Below are 20426 nucleotides of genomic sequence, written 5' to 3'. Positions count from 1 at the left end.
AGTAAGGAGAACACCAGTTAAATTAAAATCTGTACAAACATGGTAAAAATGACCCCTCCTGGCTTGGGATCATTTTAACAACATTTTAACGGCTCTGGTTCTGTTGCTGTAACCATGGAGCCAGCACGCTTCTGCTGTGTGCCGACTGTAACCGTTTAGAACCATTGGGAAACTACAGCTGGTTTGGAACACAGCTGCTGAATTGCTGACTGGGACTGGGTGTTGGTTTATATCTTGCAAATTATAAACAGCTGACCTCCTTCCTAGTCTGGGGCAGAATTCAAAGCGTGGGTGCCAATTTGAACTTCCTTCACAGCTGGGAAGGTGGGAGATTCTCTGCTTCACGCTCGCCTACCTGCCTGTGGGCTGCAGCAGAGTCGTTGGGAGCTGTTCCCACTCAGCCCTGCCAGTGGAGGCACAGGGGTGGTGATGGGGGCGACATGATCTCCTTTCTCCCACCCGCTGTCTTTGACAGCCCAGCTTCCCCCCTCCCTTATTCCTCATCTTTTACTGTTGTTTTCTCTTTTATTTCTGTTCCTCCTTGGGGGGAGGACATACAAACCAACATGCAGTGTTGACTTTGGGGCTCCTTCCTCTTCAAGTTCTGCACCTGAAGCCTAAAAGCAAACAAACACGGTCCGGAAGAGCTGCTCCTAAAAAATACCTCCATCCATTCCTCCAGCACCACCCACCTTGGAGGCGCTGTACATAGCCTGTCCCTGCAGGGGCCAGCCATTGTCTTGGAGAGGGGGCACAAAGAGAGATTGGCCATGGGTACTCTCAGTCACAGGGCGGGAAGCAGTGCTGTTGGAAGCTTTCCTGTCCACTTGCGTCTGGGAGAGTGGCCAGTTTCTCTAGACTGCACTGTTGAAGATGACCAGCAGAGGGCAGTATGAGTAGTTCTCCAATTACTAACATGGCTATCTTTAACCAGCCCTGAGATCTATTTCAAACCCATCCAGACTAGGCTTATATCAGGCTGCTTTCCCTCTGCCATCCTCCTTATTCCTTAGAGAAATGGTTTATTTTTTATTAATTAATTAAATTTCTATCCAATTCTTCCTCCCAAAAAGAGCCTAGGGCAGCAGACAAGGAACAAAACACTGAAAACATCTGAAAAACAAAAATCTTAAAACAATTCCGGATAGGTTTTCTATTTACAAGGCTTCTTGAAAGAAGGCGGTCTTCCGTAGGTGCCAAAAAGATAACAGAGATGGCACCTGTCAAATATTTAAGGGGAGGGAATTCCAAAGGGTCAGTGCCACAGCACAAGAGGTCCACTTCCTATGTTGCGTGGAATGGACCTCCTGATAAGATGAACTTGGTCCGGCAGCCAGTGCAATTGTTTCAGTATGTTGGTGATATCCTGCCCCAGTGAGCAACTGCACTGCCGCATTTTGCACCAGCTGCAGCTTCCGGACCAACCACAAGGGCAGCCCCACATAGAGCCCATTACAGTAATCCAGTCTGGAGGTTAACATTACATAGACAACAGTGGTCAGGCTATCCCTGTACAGAAACAGCCACACCTTCTCACCAGCCAAAGCTGGTAAAAGCCACTCTTAGACACTGAGGTCACCTGGGCTTTTAGCGACAAAGATGGATCCAGGTGAATCCCCCAGACTACAAACCCACTCCAGAGGAAGTACTGAGGACCTGTACAAAGCAGGCAAGTGACCAGTTATCCAGACTTGGGAACCACCAACCCACAGCATCTTGGCTAGGATTCAGACTCAGTTTATTGGCCTCATCCAGCCCACCACCAAGTCCAGGAAGCTGTCCAGGGCTTGCACGGCCTCTCCCAATTCAGATGTTACAGAGAAATAGAGCTGGATATCATTAGCATACTGCTGACACCTTGCCCCAAATCTCCTGATAACCGCTCCCAAGGGCTTCATATAGATGTTAAACAGCATGGGGGACAAGATGGCACCCTGTGGCGCTCCACAGCACAACTGCCAGGGGGCCAAAAGACAATCACCCAATGCTCTTCTCTGAAAACAACCCTGGAGCTGTCAAACAGTGCCTCCAATACCCATCAAACCAAGTCAGCTGAGAAGGATATCATGGTCAATGGTATCAAAAGCTGCTGAGAGATCAAGTAAGAATAACATAGCAGGGTCGTACTCCCCCTGGCCTTGTCCAGATAAAGATCATCCATCAAGGCAGCCAGGGCCAATTCAGTCCTATACCCAGCCCTGAACCCAGACTGGAATGGGTCAAGATAATCTGTTTCAGCCTTTGTTCAACTTCCCTAAAAAGGGGGTATTTGTGACCAGGCAGTAGTTATCACAAACCAATGGGTCCAGGGTGGGCTTTTTCAGGAATAGTCAGATCACTGATTCTTTCGGGGTGGCTGGCACCACTCCCTATTCCAAGGACACGTTGACCACACCCTGGATCCAGTCAGCCAAACCCCCGCGGCAACCTTTAATAAGCTAAGAAGAGCAAGGGTCAAGAGAACATGTTGCTGGCCGCATTGTCACAAGCTCCATGTCCATGTCATCAGGCCACATCAACTGAAACTGATCCACAAAAGTTGCAGAAGATGTTTCGCTGGATACCTCACTGGGGACTACAGTAGATGTGGATGGGACATCAACATTGCTACGGAGGCGAGCAACTATATCCTCAAAGTGCCTTGCATGCAATTAACAGTGGGAGTTTTAGACTGTTCAGAACCCTTTCCGGGAGTTGATGTGAACAGGCCCAGACAATACAAAAAAGCTCCACTGGACGGCTACTTGAGGATGCAATGGAGGCAGAGAAGTGGGCCTTCTTTGCTGCCCTTATTGCCACACATTAGGCACGGCGATGATATTTTTCTTGTCAGCCTTACAGCATATCTTTTGCCACGTGCGCTCTAGCCATCATCTGGCCTCTTTCACAATGCCGAAGAGGACGTTCAGGGATAACTGTGTCAAGAGCCTGACTCATCTTGTTCCACAGTGTGACAAGGGCTTCAGCAGAGTGTCAGGGAGGCATTGCCATGCCAGGCTCTGAGGATCTGCCAGGTGCCACTGCCATCTCTACCTCAGGCTTGTGTTTCACAGACCCAGTTCCAGATCGTGCTGCTTCCATAAGGGCTTAAGTTTTGACTCCTTCCAAGGTCTCCCAGTAGTCAGTGCCACTTTTTCAGGTGGATTTTGTATAAGGCTCACTACAAAAAAATCTACAACTTTATTTTTTTTAAAAAATCACTTCAAACGTTAATCTAAATGGCAAAGAGTTAGTTGGTATAGACTATTTTGTTGAGAATGTAAAATGTCTTGTAGCGTATGATGAGCTTGTGCTGTACTTATTTCCAGATCATGAAGGCTTCCTTGCTTGTGGATGAGGAAGACTTGGACATGATCCTAGACCACCGTTTTGGCAAGCAAGCTGCACCAATGGACACTTCCCAAGAGATCTGTTCTCCAAGACTTCCAATTTCCTCCTTGATGAGAGGACGGAAAAGCCGTCCCTCAGGTACAGTAAAAATCCTGGTCTTCATGCCAAGAGAGAACATGAAATGCCAAACTCTGCTTGAGAGAGATTTTCTGAGGCTAACCTGATATTATGTGTACCACTGCTACCCATCTACTGCTGTTCCTCGTATTACTTGGCCTTTGGACTGTTGCTAAATAAATTATTAAATTATAAATAAATCGATTAAGCTACGTTTCCAAGATGTTAATGTTTGTTGAATTGTATTGCATGGTTTTTTCTTCTGTGTCAGTTGTGGGGAAAGTGCCAATAAATAAAATAAATAAGAGAAGGAAGGAAGCAGTGCAGGGGGGAGGAGTAAGGCCTTAATAAGGCACCCTGGGCAATCCAGGGACTGATACCTGTCAGTAAACATAGTAGTGGTGAACCCTTCAGGCATTTTGTAATACGAAGCATCGTCTGTATTAGTCAGTTTGCAAATACTGTGCTCGTCAAGCAGTGTAATTCTGGCATCTCTAGTGTTGATCCAAGGGGAGCCTTTGGGATCACAGATGACTGCACATTGCAGTCACTTTAGAACAGGAGGAGGCCAGATCCAAGGCTGCCCAACCCTGAAGAGAACCAGACTGAAGTGTGTGGTATTCAAGAGAGATGCTGCGTTCACCGTTCCAGGGCATAGATAGGCATAAGCCTTCCCCCAGCTAAGTGATGTGATGACAGAGTGTGAGCAAAGATCAGGATGAAACATACAGGGATCTCAGAAGTTGCTAATGAGATTTAAGGCTTAGTTCCCAGAGTGACAACCAGCCACCATAGGTAACTTGACTGGTGTTTTCTGTGGAATCTGCTCATTCATTCAGCTGCATAATCAGGTGACATACATGCAGGACTGAACCAGCCAGTTGTCAGGGATTGTGACTTATAACTGTTGGCCTTTAAAGTAGGTCTGGAAACTTAGTTGATTTCAGAATGCAGTGACCAGATGGGAGTATAGTGATCAGTCTTGGTAACACTTGTCTTGTACCACCTTCAGTGGCTTCCAGTGCTTTTCTGGCCCAAGTTAAAGGGCTGGTTTTAACCTTCAGAGACTTGCATGGTGTGGTTCTGGATTTTTTGTTGGACCACCTGCACCTATGCCACCCTGTCCATTGAGATCTCAGTCCGAGGTCCTCTTGGTGTGTTCCCACCCCCTGGGTCTGTGAGGTGGGTGGCCAGAAGAGAGAGGGCCTTCTGGGTAGTGGCTCTATGGCTGTGGAACTCCCACAGCTGCAGCAGGCTGTTCCCTCCCAGGGGTTTCCAAAGCCCTTAAAGGCCTACTTGTTCCAATTGGCCATCCCCTGTTCCCTGGATTAAGGCTGGAATGCCATGTTTTGGAGGTTTTCCATGTGTTTTACCTTTTGGGGGGGTTATATAGATGATGATGATGATGATAGCAGCAGCAGCAATAATAGTCGTTTGTTGCTATTTGTTGTTGTTATTGTCAGCTGCTTTGAGTGGACTTTGCCTGCAAAAGCAGCATAGAAATATTTTAAAATAAAAACAGGCAGGAGGAAACCTCAATCCTGCGTGTGTGGAATAAAATAGGTAATAGGCTTTAATGTCTTGTTCAGTTGTAGCTGAACGAGAGCTCGTGTCTACGTGTATATTGGCTAAGAAAGCAAGTCTGAATACAAATTGCCAGTCCTTTATCCCTGTCTTCATCTGTATTAGAACTTGTTTTTAAACTTTTTTTCAATTATTATTTATTTATTTATCCCTCACCTTATGGCCAAAAGGCCTGTAACTGTTTTGTTTTGATAACTGTATTTATTGTTGTAACCTCCCCTGGGACCTCATGGTAAAGGACTGATAAGAAATCTACTAAATAATGTTGAGGGGCATGAATTGGGAAGTAGTGAGGATGTCAAAATCGTCCCTTCTCCCCACTCAGCCCACTGGGAGCCACTCGTGGATGACCACTTCTTCTAGCAGAAGCTGCCAACACACTTAGTCCCAAAAACCTGCGGGTGGGTTGGGGTGTTAGAATTTAGATCTTGACTTTGACCGCTTCATTATTAGAAGCCTGTCTTCCTAATCAAGGCCTTCCTTCCCCTTCTCCCCGCAGTCGGTGGGCTGCTGCGGTCAAGGCTCTCAGGCGGATCGTTGCTCCTTCCAAACGCTTCCTTCCAAGACAGCCACAGTCCAAGGACCTCCTCGCTAGGTGGTGCTCTTCCTGCACCACCTTGGTCTGTCCTTTCCCCACTGGCTAGTGCGTTCACAATGCCCAGCTCGGTGCCTGATGTGCCACTGAAAACAGTGGGTATCCGCAGGCAGCCTGGGCTGGTGCCCCTGGAAAAGTCCGTCGCTCACGGGAAAGGAAGGCTGCTGAAGGACATGGCTCTCTTCATGGGACGTTCCTTCCGTGTTGGCTGGGGACCCAACTGGATTCTCGTCCACAGCGGAGAGCAGCTGAGCACGTTGACTGAGCCGGAAGATCGCCATAACGAGTCCATGGAATATGGATTCTTGACAGCACCTGCTGCTCCAAAACAGTGAGACACCATGCAATATAACCCAGTATTTTTTAGATATCAGTCTTATAAACTCTTGTTTACTGTACACTGTAGCGTGCCCTCGGTTGGATGGCTGGATGGCCCAGTTTATATTTTGGTAGGGTCTTCCAGCAGAGGCAGTGCTAAAACCTTACTGGCTCTCATCAGAGGAGGATGGGACACCACACACTTTTCTCAGCATGTTGCCCTTCATAGCTAGAGTGCTGCTGTTACTGCAAGAGTAGTTGTGCCTGTCTGTTTTGAGGATGCCTGTCTTCAGTAGAGGAGTCTCCCTTCCCCCATTGGCAGTTGAGGTGCCTGTTCAGAGCTCAGTTGCAGGACAGGAACAGGCCCTGCAAGCCCAGCGCTGTGTAGGTCAGTTTCTCCTGGCTGAAATTGCCAAGTGCATGGAGAAGCTTCTCTCTCCGGCATCCTTTGTGCCCTCCCCTTTCAATATGCAGTGCCTATGTGTGATGACTGTTTTCTTTTTATGGTGCTCCTTTTGGCTTAATGGCTTGGCTAAAGTTGTGTGTGATGTTCTTGGCTGGATGTTTCCTTTATAGTTTTGCAGGTTTATTTATGTGGTGGGTGTCTTGTAGAATCCCCCCCCTATTCTTTGTTTAATTGTTAAGGGGACACTTTTAAATTGTTAGTCACCTTAAGGGTATTTTACTTACAAGGACATCCCATATTTATTTTTAAATAAATATTGCCGTTACAGAGCCATAGGTGAGGCAGCCACTCACTTCCCATATTCTGTATTCCTGATGCCTTTGCAGGCTCTCTAGGACTCCCTTTAAGGTTCACATAGAGAAGTTGAGCTTGGAAGAAAAGGCAGCTGACCGGGCTCTAGACTCGTACCTCATTCCACTAGAGATAAAGTTGAAGCAGAGCACTGTCCACATGGATGAGCCTTGCCCTTTCCTGACCCCCAACCCCGGCGTGGCTGCTATCCACGAGAATGCCAGATGGGCAATGGAGACAACTGGAGATCCAGAGGAAAGGGAAGGTGAGCACAAAGCTGATTATCAAAGAAAGGGATTTTGTGTGTGTGTAGGAATCTGAAATGTGAAATTCCGCTCTTGTCGTGTTGTGGGAGGGGTGGGCAAGATAGGCATGATCTCCCCCCCTCCCCGTGCATAACAGCAGAGCCCATTTGTTGCATTTACCCAGAGAGCTTTTTGAGGAGTGACTGCTCCAGCCTATGGATGTCAGGAGGCTTAGGCAGAGCTAGATGCGTGTGCAGGCATTGAATCACTGCCTAGCATCCTTCCACATCCCAGACTCATAGCCCGCTGCAGGCTCAACACTGGCTTTGGAGCAAAATCAGCGTGGAAGAGAGACAGCAAGGCATGACATTCTTGGAAAGGGTTGACTTGTTGTCACCAGCAACTGCTGTTGACCTCTCAAGCTGTGGTGCATGGGGAGTTGTTGGGTGCTTGCAACAGCAGACACTTCTTGGATCCTTTCACTCTATAGGGTAAACAGGCCAAAACAAAAGAGGACAGTGGCATCTGGATAGAACGTAAGGCATAAACCTTTGTAGGCAGTTGCCAGTTTCATAGAATCAGATTTGGAAGACCAAAAGTCATCTTGTCCAGACCCATGACTAGGTGGCACCAGGTACTTACCAGCCTCTTTTGTAGTCCTGAGTAGTGTCATGAACCTGGCCCTGTTCAGTCCCAGAACTCAATTCCCAAACCCAGGGCAACTGATCATGGCAAGGCACAACTCGTGCCTCCCTAGCAGGGCTGTGAAAACCAGGACCAACCCTGGAAGGTAGGTAGACTGCCACCACCCCTTAAACTGGTCAACCACTCTGGGTCAAGGGGAAACCCTACGTGCCAGAAATAGACCTGCCAAGGATTCCAACGGATGAGAGCCAAAGGTGCACTCCTTGTCCTGGAGCCTTAGGCAAAATACCCAAATATACAGTAGTCCATGGTTAGTAGCCAAGGTACCAGATTCAGGGCCACGCTACTCCTGCAATGAACACACACAGGTAAATAAGAAGTAGCTTTATTAAATAAAATATAAGTGCACAAATACAGCAGCAAATTGGTTCCTTAAAAGCCGCAGACTTGAGGGGCAGGTAAAAATACAGAGTTACAGTCACAGACAAAAATAACAAAACTGTCTAGCCTAATCTATACTTACAAAGAGGTATACAGCAAAGTAGCTTCATGGTTCCACATCTCCCCGGAGATGTATAGCCTGGAGAGTGGATGGTAAAGTGGAACCCCAACATCAAGTAACACTATCACATTGAGGAACAAAGACTAAAGTCTAAATCCTATGCTTATGGGGAAATGCCTAGCAACAGCCAGGAATTAATTAGCCAATTAGGGAGCTTTCAGATAATGAAATGCTTCTGGAGTTTTCACGCCTAACTGTCACATACTCCCCAAACCTTCCCAGGCTTATGGCCTTGATATACCAGGCTCTACTGATAAGCAGGTGTTCTGGCTTGGGCCTAATTAACTAGCTTCAGCTGTGAGAAATGCAAGTCATTGCCTTCACAGAGGCCGCATTTCAGACAAGATGACATCCCCAGTTCTTGTTTCTAAGCCATTTTAGATTCCTTACTTCTCAGCCATTTTAGAAATCAGGCGTTCTTGACAATCAGAGCCAGCTACAAGCAGAGAGCCAGGTGTTCTACAGAGCAGAAACAGCTTCCATAATGTACAGTCCAGAAGTTTCAGTAAGCTGCCTGTGTTGGCAACGAGAACCAAGGAAATGCAAAATGGAAGAAACTGCATTAGGAGCACCTTGCTGCATGCATGTGACTAGGACTGTGCTGCAACACTGGATAGCACAATGCAGGCCCGTGAGGAGAATACTGCTTGCTGATATCTTAATGCTCTCTCCCCAGCTGTGGTGAAAGACTGGTGCTTGGTATGGACCTTGTGTGAGGCGCTTTGGGGCCACTTGAAAGAACTGGAGGCCCGCTTGGATGAGCCCAGTGAGTACATCCTTGCTTTGGAGCGCCGGAAAGCCTTCTCTCACTGGCTGTCGCAAACGGCTGCTGAGCGAATCAAGAAGGAGGTCTCGCTTGCTCAGAATGACAATCCTGCAGAGGCGGTCTTCAGCTACCTTACTGGGAAGCAGATCAGCGAAGCTTGTAGGCTGGCCCAACAGTCTGGTAAGGCAATACCTTTTCACCTGAACCCACCGTGTCCTCATAGGGATGGCCGGTGGGCAGAAATGGATATGGCCAATGCTGCTGAGCAGGTTGGCTTGAGAGGGCAGCAGACCAAATCTTGAGTCCTGGGCTTCCCTTCCGGTAGTCAGAGTACTTTAGGTCCTTTCAACCCCGGAGTGAGGAGGCACAGCCTCATAAAAGGAGGAGGTGACTTAACAGTAGGTCTGCTTTTGCAGAAAGGTGCTTGCCTGTTTCCTGAAAACTCCCTAGAGCAGCCTTTCCCAACCTTTGGATCCTCACATGTTGCTTGCCTACAACTATCAGCCCCAGGCAACGTGGCCAGTGGGCAGGAATTATGGGAACTGTAGTCCAGCAGCTTCTGGTGGGCCAGAGGTTGGGAAAGGCTGTCCTAAACCAAGGGCTACTCCCCTTGGCTGTGTCCTGACAGAAATTCAAGCAAAGCCTTGCTCAGATGCCTGGGAAATTCTTCCCCCCCCCTTGTGTCTTTCTGTGAGGCTAGTAGGAGGGCAATGCAGAGTCCCATTGTAAACGCTTCACACACACACCCCCATTCTGTTCTGCTTCAGCTCCTCCGTAGAAAGGCAAGGAGGAGAGATGTGTCTGCCCAGCTGACTTAAGTTGTTTGAGCTAGCTTGAAGCAATCTATCACGGACCCGGACTTTTCCTGTGGCTAGTTCTTTTCTCTGCTCCCTAATTCACTGTGGTCCTTGCCTTAGAAGGAAGGTGGTTCAGGCGGTCTTATGGTCTCCAGATATGTGCTAGAACACCAGCATCTACATTACCCCATCTTTTGGCTAAGCAAACCTATCCCCGGGTCCCAGTGGTATAAATTTCAGGAAAGATAGTTCACTGAAGATTCATGCGCTCGCTCTCCGTGTCTGATGTGCTCCTGTTGTGTTTGTAGGGGATCATAGGCTGGCTTTGCTCCTCTCACAGCTGGTCGGGAGTCTGGAGGTCCGGGAGCTCCTTGCCATGCAGCTAGCAGACTGGCATCAACTCCAGGCAGACTGCTTCATCCAGGAGGAGAGGCTACGCATATTTGCCCTGCTAGCTGGCAAGCCGGTAAGTTGCAAAGCCTGTCCTTGGCACGCAAGGCATGGCTCAGCTACTTCTTTTAGAAGGCGTGCTTGTAAAAGCAGCTCAGTCTCCAGTCCAAGGAGCCTCTGTGGGTGTGTCCCTCCTGCACAACGAAGCTACTTGTGGAGCTCAAGTGCTGGTTGTACTTGGACCCCAGTACAATGCCCAACTGCCTTCAAACATGCGCATCTGTGTTAAGACTCTGCCTGGCCCACATTGACCGTCTTAGCCCTTGTACTTGTTTCCACAGGTGTGGCATTTGTCAGAGAGGAGGAGCATCAACATCTGTTCCCATCTGGACTGGAAGCGCTCTCTTGGCGTCCATCTCTGGTACCTGCTTCCTTCTACAGCGCCCCTTTCCAAGGCCCTCAGCCTATACGAGGATGCTTTCAAGGTAGGGTCAGAAGGTCAGCCTTGAGCCCAAACCGTAGGACTGATACAGCCCTGTCTGTTGCTGCCTGTAGAGGGGGTGTGCAGCAGCAGTAGATGATGTGCCAAGTCGCCTCTACTCTCATGCACGCACAAGAAAATAATGGAAGAGACATTCCGGAACAGACCAGCCATCTGTCCATATCTGCATGTTGTTTCCCACAGTGCCTAGCTAGATGACTCAGGGAAGCTCACAAGCGGGGCATGAGGGCAGTAGCCCTCGACTGGTGCTGGGGCGCATGCTGCGTCTGCTCCTGCAGGTGGCATAGGGCATTTAAGGCTAGTTTCCACTGGCAGCCTTATCCTGCATGAATTTGTCTCCTCCCCTTTTAAAGCCATCCAGAGTGGCGGCCATCGCTGTATCCCTCAGGGTAGCAAATCCTATAGATTTAACTAGGCACCGTGTGAAGAAGGGCTTTCTCTTGCCTACCCTGAATCTCCCATCACTTAGCTTCATCAGATCATGCCAACCTGGGGTTGGATCACCCCAACTGGCTCCAGACGTTGTAGCCTTTCCTTGTAGGGGACTTGCTCTACCCCCTTCATCAATTTGGTTGCCATTTTCTGAAACTTTTCCACCTCTACAATACCCTTTTTGAGGTGTGCAGGCAGGAAGCTGCAAAACCAGCAAAATGTTGTAGCTCTGGGAGAGTTATTGCCATTCCCTGTAACCATCTCATGAAACCAGGAGTGTTTTCACAAGCAGTGCTGAAAAGTGTCTTCATTCCTTGGGTGTGTCAACAAGAAGAAAAGTGGCGGTGATGACCTTGCAGTCTTTCCTGTTGACATTACATTAATCTTTGGAAGCGAAGAGGGGCTTGTGAAGGCATTCCTGGCACTTGGTGCTTTGTCTGCTCATGGCTAGCCATGGTGCCTGTGCTCGTGGCCAGAGCAGTACGCTTCCAAATGCCAGTTCCCGTTGCGCTCAGGTCCTGCCTGTTACTTTTTTGAACTACAACTCCCATCAGACCAATCCAGTGGCCATGCTGGCTGGGGCTGATGGGAGTTGTAGTTCAAAAAAAGTAACTTTTCCAAGCTCTGGGGCTTCCCACTGGCCCATCTGGCAGGCCACTGTGAGGACAGGATGCTGGACTGGATGGGCTACTGCCTGATGATGGCTGCTCTTATGTTCTTGTTGTAGTTCAGGGTTCTGTACTGCAGGGATGGAGAATCTCCGGCCAGTGGGTCTAACTAGGCCCACCAGGCTTTCCTATTCTGGTTAAGCCACAACCATGTGCCTTATCAGCTGTGGGCAGGTCAAGACACAGGTGGGCCAAAGGGGTTTTGCAAGCACTGCCAGTCAGCTGCGTAGCACTGTGCACAGGGCTTGCAAAGCGCCTCTATCAACTGATCATCAGGACTTGCAAAGCACTGTGTGTACTTTTGTCCACACAGTTTGATTTCCAACCACACAGGCAAAAGCAGATCACCTGATGTCATTGTGATGACAGGTGGACCCCCATGCCCACCTATCCAACTTGGCCAGCTGTGGGAGAGATGTGACCCACAGTTCCCCACCCCTTTTGTGCTGGGAGGCTCCCCAGAGCCCCCTCAGTATAGGCACAAGTAGGAGAAAGGTCCTTTCTGCTGCCACCTGCTTGTGCTGCTGCATTTCATTCATTGGTATTACATTCCTCAGGACTACTTGGAGTGCGATACGTATGCTTGTCCTCCACTGCCTCCATATCTAGAAGGTTCAGGCTGCGTGATTGAGGAAGGTGATGCGCAACACCCACTCCGAGACATGTGCTTTCACCTGTTAAAACTGTACAGTGATAGGTAACTTTTTTCTTCCTCTTTTCCTGCACTTGTTGAAGTGGACTCTAGTTCACAGAATTTCTGCCCTCGTAAATCTGTTAGTCTTTAAGGTGCCACAAGACTCCTGGTCATGTTTGCTGCAATAGACTTTACATGGCTATCTTTCTGGAAGCTTTGTCTTCCTTATGAACTTGGGTTATGCTGCAAATGTCGTATTAGCAAAATGTGGTGACCGCAGGCAAGATGCTGGCTTCTGCATGCATTTGGGGGAGGTGTGTGTGTGTGTGTGTGTGTGTGCCAAAGTGGTGGTGGGATGCACATCCGCTGGTCCCGGTTTTCCTCCTCCTCAACTTTCCCATGCCTTGCATGGAGGAGGATAGACATATTTCAACACAGTCCCAGGCTGCTAAAGTGCAGGACTGGCTGCTCACTCAGCCCGGGCTTAATGGTCTTGTGGAGAATTTCATGTATCTGCTCCCCAAGCTGCTTCTTAGTCATCCCTAACTTAAGATTCTATTCAGGATTCATATCAATTGGATTCTAACCAAAGACATTGTGCTTAACTGCCAACTGGCCAGTTGCTCTTTCCAAATTCAGCATCAGGAGGGAGAGAGGGGAAGGTGCAGCGGTGCTCACAAAAGGAGTTTCATCTTGCAATTTGTTCTGGTCGGTCCTGCTTGTCTCTTGAAAGGTCATGTGACCAAAGAGCAGGGCCGGATTTAAACTTCTTGTGGCCCTCAGCTGTAACATGAGTGAGGCCCTTCCCTCTTCAACAAGCATTACTTATAGGGTTAGCGCAGTCGATGCTGACACGCGGGCTGTTTTCTGCAAGAATCCAAAAGGCCGCATGTGTACGATGTTCTATAGAATTGTTTACTGTTGTCAGCAAGCAAGCCACAACAATGATATTCAATACCTACCAAAAATTATCTTCGTTTTGTATGATGTTTATTGTTTCCCGGTGGCAATGTTGTAAACATTTTTTCCTTTAATCTAACACGAGGCCCTTCTAATGTGAGGCCCTAAGCTGTAGCTTGTTTAGTTTGTACGTAAATCCGGCCCTGCCAAAGAGTCTCTCCTGATTTGCCCTCTGGGACTGGATGCCCAAGTACTTCAGCTGCCTGGGAAAAAAGACGGCCAGAAAGCGGTGCCATGAACCAGGGTAATGACCCCTTGTGTGGCAAGCCGGCTTAGGCATGTTTGCCCTTGTGTCCCCTTGCAGGTCATACGATCTCCATCAGCTGCTTGACCCGAAGAGTGTAACAGCTGACCCCCTGGATTACCGTCTCAGTTGGCACCTGTGGGAGGCGCTGCGGGCCTTACATTACACCCACCTGTCGGAGCAGTGCCAGGGAGTGCTAAATGCCAGCTTTGCGGCCCAGCTTGAGAGCGAGGGGTTGTGGGAATGGGCTGTCTTTGTGCTGCTGCACACCGCTAGCGCACAGTAAGTGGGAGTCCTCCTGCAGGGTTGTTGGGGGGGAGGTGCTGTTTTGATCAGGCTCCTTCCAACAGATTGCAGCAGGAGGAGGAGGAGGTGTAGCCTGTGAATGTAACATCCTTGCCTTTGAAATGGGGGCATCCGCTCTAGAATAGTGTGTGTGTCCAGATTTTGGACAAACCTGTTGAACTCTCATTTAATAGCAGCATTAAAACAGCTCCTGTGTGCTCTGACTGTGCATGGGAGTTCTGCAGTTGGACTAAACTAAGTAAATCTGGGGGAAATGTGATTTGTTTACAGAATGTGGAGGGCAGCCCTCCCTACGTGAAGCCCTCTCCAGAAGTTTTGGACTACAACTCCCATCAGCCCCAGCCAGCATGGCTCTTAACTTGAAGGGGAGCCTGGGTCAGAAGGGGAGAGGTGACTGCAAGAGCTTACAATTAAGCTGCCTCATACTAAGTCAGGCCTTTCTTCCATCTAGCCCAGTCCTGTCTGCTGTGACTGGCAGGCAGCGTCTCTTCCGGGCCTCAGGCAGAGGGAGGCCTTTGCCAGCTCTGCTGCTGGAGATCCCTTTCATGGAGATGCATCAGGGTGGAACCTGAGACCTCTCCGCAAAGCATGTGCTTTGCTACTCCTAGTAAATGGGGGACAAAGCAGCCTCCTGGCTGAGTGGTAATGTGTACATAGAGCTATTTATGTACCCTGGTATGTCATGAATAACAATACAAAAAGAGCATTTTCCTCTCTGCATTCCCTCTAGCGTGCGTGAGAAGGCAGTGCGTGAACTGCTAAACCGTCACTGCCAGCTGTTGGAGACGCCGGAGTCCTGGGGCAAGGAGGCCTTCCTCACAGAGAGACTGTGTGTGCCGCCAGAATGGATTCACGAAGCAAAGGCTGTGAGGGCCAGGATGGCAGGAGACAAGCGTAAGGAGGCGCTCTGTTTGTTCAGGGCAGGACACTGGAACCAGTGCCACAGGCTGGTCGTCAGGCACTTGGCTTCAGGTAAGGCCCACCTGCTTGCTGCTTCGGAGGGATGGGGGCAAACCGGGTGTCCCACTGCTGCCCTGGGCTCTGAAAAGATCTTGGAAGAGTAGGACAGAAATAAAACAAAACAATTAATTAAATAATTCCCCCCCAAAATTAATTAAAACATTATTATTATTATTATTATTATTATTATTATTATTATTATTATTATTATTATTATTATTATTATTATTAATAATAATAATAATAATAATAATAAACACATTGAGTTTGGCAGTACTTTTAAGGGGAGGCAAACCCTCCTCTAAACCACCACAAAGGGGGGGAAGGCTTTTAGACACCCTCAGGAGGCCAGGGTGCCCTTTCCCTCGGTGTGCTTCTCCTTCCTGGACAGTCTCAGAATGTGGCGTGTCGCATTCTTGGCATAGATGTTGCCACCATCTCAATTGTGCATCATTTTAAAGTCTAGTCTGCTGTCTTCCAGTAGTGTTAAGGTTCTCTTCTTTGCTCTTCTCCCCCGCAGATGCCATTATTAATGAAAACTACACCTACCTGAAGGGGTTCTTGGAAGATCTGTGTGCTCCAGAGCGCAGCGTGCTCATCCAGGATTGGGACACTGCAGGGCTAGTTTTCTTAGACTACATCCGGGTCATTGAGATGCTTGACAGGATTCAGCAGGTGACAGATTCAGGATGTGGTGATCTGCATGCTCCTTGGATGCTTCTTTTTTCCACCTTCCAGGGAACTCTCTTGGTGCCTGGGGAATGTCCTGTCCCCAGTTGCTTATGGATTGAGTTGATCTGCATAATCAAGGAAATATAGGCCTATGCCACATCCCCCCTGGAACTCTGCCAATTCAGAATATAGGCAGTATTACATTTGAATACTCCTGCATTAAGACATTCCCTGCATGTAAAAAAACCTAGCATGTCGGGAAAACAGCTGGAAACCTTCTCCTGAACATGCTAGTTTCCTACTGGGGTGGAGCTGCAGTTAGATAGTCCTGTCAAGAGACGGTGTCCCCTTTTCCCCTGTGATGGAGATATTGCAGTGTTTCCGCCTGCTGTGGGTCTCCCATGGTCTGGAGGGAGGGGGGAGATGAGGTAAATGCTCTTCTCTTAAGCTCTGGTGCTCCCCCATGAGCGCGGGAAGCTCTTTGGATGCTGCCCAAGATTATTTAGAGGCTGACTCCTGAAGTCTTGCCTGCCCTGTGTGCAAACGAAGAGCAAGATTACTAGGGAGGCCTTCTAGGGCAGCTAAGGAGCGAAAGCAGTAAGTGTACTGTGTGACTGACAACAGGCAGAAGGGTGAACTTCCCAGTAGAGTTACTTAAGCAATTTCAGGGGGGGTGGAGCTTTGGCATGTTAGAATATTCATGGTGACATTCTGATCTCCCACTGCGAACACATGCCTGGGGATTTAGATTCTAAACTATGGTCCTTTATTTTAGGAAAATAATAGTTCTGCTCCACAGGAATATTTCTGCAGAAAGCCAAATATAAGTCCTTTCTAAAAGGATTTCTTTTAAAAAGTCCTCCCCGGCGAGTGATGTTTTCCCCTCTCCTGGATTTGCTTTCAGCTGGATTGTTCTGGGTATGAACTGGAGGAGTTGCACACCCACGTGACCTCCCTCTGCAACCGGATAGAACTGCTCCGGTGCCACAATGCCAAGGATAGATTGGCTCAGTCGGGTAAGGCCATGGGCACGCTTTCCTTTCCTTGGGGCGTTCGTTTTGTTACATTACCTTCTGCAACATGACTTGCAATCCTCCGGGCAGCTAGCAATAACATATAGCACATGATTAGGGTGGCCACGTTCAATCCCTGAGACTGATCCTGCATCTTTAGGAGAAGAGAAAGTCAGCCAAGTGCATGTGTTCTTGCAACACCGTAATGGGAAAAACCACAAGGTGGAATTCTCCCTTCCCCTTGCTGGGCCTGGCCCAAGAGGTCTTCTGTATCTTTAAAAGTTGTACAGGGGGACGGGAGAATTCCACCTTGTGGTTTTTCCCATTACAGAGTTGCAAGAACACCTGCACTTGGCTGACTTTCTCTTCTCCTAAAGACACAGGATGAGTCTCAGGCCCTGAGCCTGGCAACCCTACACATGATAGAGGCTTTTGTGGAATTTGTGGTTCAAATAATGCCATAGATCCATGTTGTGGTTCTATGACTGCTGCTGGGAAACAACGCAGATCATTGGGCTGTGGTGAAACGAATCACTTTGCATGAAGTATATTGAAGCATTTTCACAATGCAGTAAAACCACATGCAAAAGACTTACATATATAAAATAGTTAAAACAATTACCTCTGTAAAAACAATTGCATACATAAACGCTATTTCAAACAAGTTCAGAAACTGACTGGGATAAAATTCTCCATGTAGAAGGCTGCTTGAAAGGGGAAAGCCTTCAAGAGGCACCAAAAAGACTGCGCCTGTTTGATCTGAAACGGGAGTGGCTGGTTGGAGTGTGCCCTTGGTGGCCCTGGTCAGGCTCAGCTAGCGTAGAGCTTGGTGTGGGCCTCGTCTCAGGCAGGGATAGCTTGGTGGGAGCTCCCTTGGTTACCTGCCACTCCTCAGCCACAACTGGGGGGTAGGGGTTTTTCCTCACCTAGAAAGACGAGGACAAAGGCTTTATTCTCTGCTGCCCCTGACAGCGGGGCTAGAGAACTAATGGCCTTAGGTGACAGGAGAGGAGATGCTTTGTGGCCCTGATTTCCAGCACCGAGCAGCACTTGGCTCCCCTCCACCTCTGCGATTCTGTAGTTAAACTCTCAGGGGAGAGTTGGCTGCCATTTCAGTTCCGTTCCGGTTAACCAGTTTTGATAGATGAATCCAGGGAGGGGTAGGCCTTCAAGCCTTGTGTATGGGCGTGGGGCTGCCCATTGTTGGAGACAGAGTGGACCTATTGGTCTGATCCAGCAAAACAATTCTTGTGCTTTTAAGCTGAGGTCAACTGAGAACATGCTTGAGACTACACCATCCATGTGCCTGGTACATGCTGGGGCTTCTCTCTGGTTGTTGCTTAACTGTGGGAGCCCATCATTCTCCTGGGAACTTGCTGAAGTTAATAATACTTTGCTTTGAAGTCCATTTATTTATTTCTTTATTGTATTTATATACCACCCCATAGCCGAAGCTCTCTGGGCAGTTTACAGCAACTAAAAACATTAAAAACAAATTACAAATTTTAAACACATCTCTTAAAAACAATTTAAAACACAATTTAAAAATGTAAAAACTCTTCAATATATTCATTCACAAAAGTTCCGTTATTTTGTTGGGTACAGTCATGGTCAGGAGGTGCTGCCGGTTACCCACCCGTCGTCCTTGAGAAGGTGGAAAGAAATAAGCAGGGCTTTGTTGTGTTACTGATGATGGGAACTCTTGTGCCCTTTTCCTCTCCCAGAAATGGCTAAACGCATTGCAGACATCTTGCGTGTGGTTCTGAGCCTGCAGCACCCTCCGGACTCCACCCCTGATGTACAGAGAGTGCCCTTGCGCCTGCTGGCCCCCCACATTGGACGGCTCCCCATGCCAGAGGACTACGCCCTGGAGGAGCTCCGTGGACTCACACAGTCCTACCTACGGGAACTAACGGTGGTGGCACAATGAGGCTAGCCTGCCTCCTAGTCTGGGTGGAGCGGCCCTCTGAACAACTTTGGCCCTGGCATCCAGGGGTGTGGGCAGCACCCTCTCATACAATGTGCAACTCCTCCTGACCCCGGGATGCTGCATGGCTACCTGTAGCTGGCTTGCAGCCACAGCAGCGAAGTATAAAGACTCGGATCTGGCAGTGGGACCCCCCTCCCTTCGTGCTCTTTAGCGTTAATAAAGCCTCTGCTGCAGCTGAAGCACCTGTGGTGGTCACCAGACCTGTGGCAGGCAGGAGACAAGGCTGTAGAGCACCTGGCAGATCTCTCAAGCGGATGGCAAAGAAAGAAAGAAAAAAGAAACCTGTTTGTGTGGGTGTGTGTATAGTCAGGCCTCCTTTTAAACTGAGCTGTGGTCAGAGGGTTTGCTTTTGGGAGCAAGAGTGGCTCCAGAAGCGTTGCTGGGTGGACAAGGCCAAGAGTGGGGTTGGAGTGGGAGGCAAACCTAGTGCGTACATGTCTTACAAGGCTGGGTCAAATCTAGGTTGTGCCACTTGGCCGCCACAAGGGAGGGCAGCGTTTCCAGAGGGTTTGGGGATGGCAGCGGTGGAGATGCTCCCCACAGGCAAACAGGCAAGCCACGTCTGGAAATGTCACTGTTGGCTGACCTGAGGGGAGATCCCTGAAGGAAGTCTGCTTCGGCTTCCAGGCATCCTGTGGAGCTGGCCTTCATCTTGGGGTGGCTCAAATGGCATCGGATGTTTCAGATACTTGCAGGTGGGGGCTGGCAGATCCTGCTCCAGATTCTGTCTGGTTTTTTAAACTTTTCCCCTTTTCCAGTGGCCTGGATTTTGGAGAACGTGGTCTTTTTAAGCTGAACTGCTCTTGTTCTTGAAGTTCCCACACAAGGCAGATGAAGACGCAGCCACCTGCCTTTAGATGCTCTGAGAGGGGTGGGTGGGGTGGGCTTAGCTCAAAGCAGACCGTTCAAGGCAGTCACATTGAATCTGTTTGCCGTGAAGCTCCATCGTAGTGCAGAAGGGGAATTCCAGATGTGACTCTGTTGAGCAGGGAAGGGATTGGAACTCACCTCCGGAGCCCTGGTTTGTACAGTCTCTGCCTGAATCTCATAGGGAAAGGCAAGGTCTGCTGTGGGTGCTGTCGTTGCTGTGGGGCATTTGTCCCCGGACCTCTGGAGGTGGTGCGTGTCCGTGTGTGTATTGGGGGGTGCCAGCAAAGTGGTTACGCATGAAGATTATGTAAAGGTTTTTATTAAAACTGTAAATGAATGATCCAGATTATTTTCTTGTTTGTTTTTCTGGAAATACTTTATAAGAAAATAAAAATGTTTATAGCATTTTCCCGATTGTCTCTTTTTTCCTCTCCCCCATCCCTGTTTTAAAAATGAAGTGGCACAACCTTGTAAGGATGGGGACAATGTTCAGCCGCAGGTTCCCACCTTAGGAGACAAGGCGTGGGGACAAGTGTTGCCTGCCATGATGACTGTTGGAGGCAGTCCTGCCTCTGTGTACCAGTTGCTCCGGATCACAAGTGGGAGGAGGGAAGGGCAGTTGCACTCAGGTCCTCTTTGTGGGCTCCCCGTAGGCATCAGGTTGGCCCTGTGGGAAACTGGGGTAATGGACTGGATGGCCCCCCCTGTGGCCTGATCCAATAGTCTCTTAAGTACAGCATGCAGGAGCCACAGCCCCTGGAAGGGAATCTGTTTGGCATGAACTTAATTTATGTTCTACCCTTTCAAAGTCTTGGGACAAAGTCTACTACCACCCATGCAATATACTAAACCAGCAACAGCAGCTGGGAAAACTAAAACAAGCCTGATATATTTTAGACGCCAAATGACTGGCAAGGTAGGCCTCTCTTGTTTGTATTGAAAAGTCAATAAGGATGACCACAGCAGAAAGCAACCAAATGAGCTGAATGAAATGAGCTGAAGCGACTCTCCAATAAGGAAAACGTTTGGAGGCTTTTAATGTAGAGAAAGTGATTTGGCGGGAGCAGGA

General features: G+C 48.8%; 1 protein-coding gene across 7 annotated transcripts in view; it reads left to right on the top strand.

The window, feature by feature from the left end:
- Positions 1 to 19765, top strand: part of NUP98 (nucleoporin 98 and 96 precursor) — a 46751-nt gene extending 26986 nt beyond the window's left edge. For 6 of the 7 annotated variants that reach the window (XM_061629217.1, XM_061629218.1, XM_061629220.1 and 3 more), the window contains 12 exons: positions 3309 to 3468; positions 5531 to 5957; positions 6737 to 6966; positions 8830 to 9099; positions 10025 to 10182; positions 10448 to 10591; positions 12266 to 12405; positions 13607 to 13828; positions 14583 to 14824; positions 15333 to 15487; positions 16389 to 16500; positions 18222 to 19765. In XM_061629217.1, coding sequence (XP_061485201.1) covers positions 3309 to 3468; positions 5531 to 5957; positions 6737 to 6966; positions 8830 to 9099; positions 10025 to 10182; positions 10448 to 10591; positions 12266 to 12405; positions 13607 to 13828; positions 14583 to 14824; positions 15333 to 15487; positions 16389 to 16500; positions 18222 to 18427 — 2466 coding nt within the window. In that variant the 3' untranslated portion in view covers positions 18428 to 19765. Of the gene's footprint in view, positions 1 to 3308; positions 3632 to 5530; positions 5958 to 6736; positions 6967 to 8829; positions 9100 to 10024; positions 10183 to 10447; positions 10592 to 12265; positions 12406 to 13606; positions 13829 to 14582; positions 14825 to 15332; positions 15488 to 16388; positions 16501 to 18221 lie in introns of those variants that run through there. The other variant, XM_061629221.1, reaches the window with a different exon arrangement.
- The last annotated feature ends 661 nt before the right edge of the window (positions 19766 to 20426 follow it).

The sequence above is a fragment of the Rhineura floridana genome, chromosome 5 (genome assembly GCF_030035675.1).
Source record: "Rhineura floridana isolate rRhiFlo1 chromosome 5, rRhiFlo1.hap2, whole genome shotgun sequence".
Lineage (NCBI taxonomy): Eukaryota > Metazoa > Chordata > Lepidosauria > Squamata > Rhineuridae > Rhineura > Rhineura floridana.
Note: the sequence above shows the minus strand (reverse complement) of the source record. Positions and strands in the feature narration are given on the sequence as shown.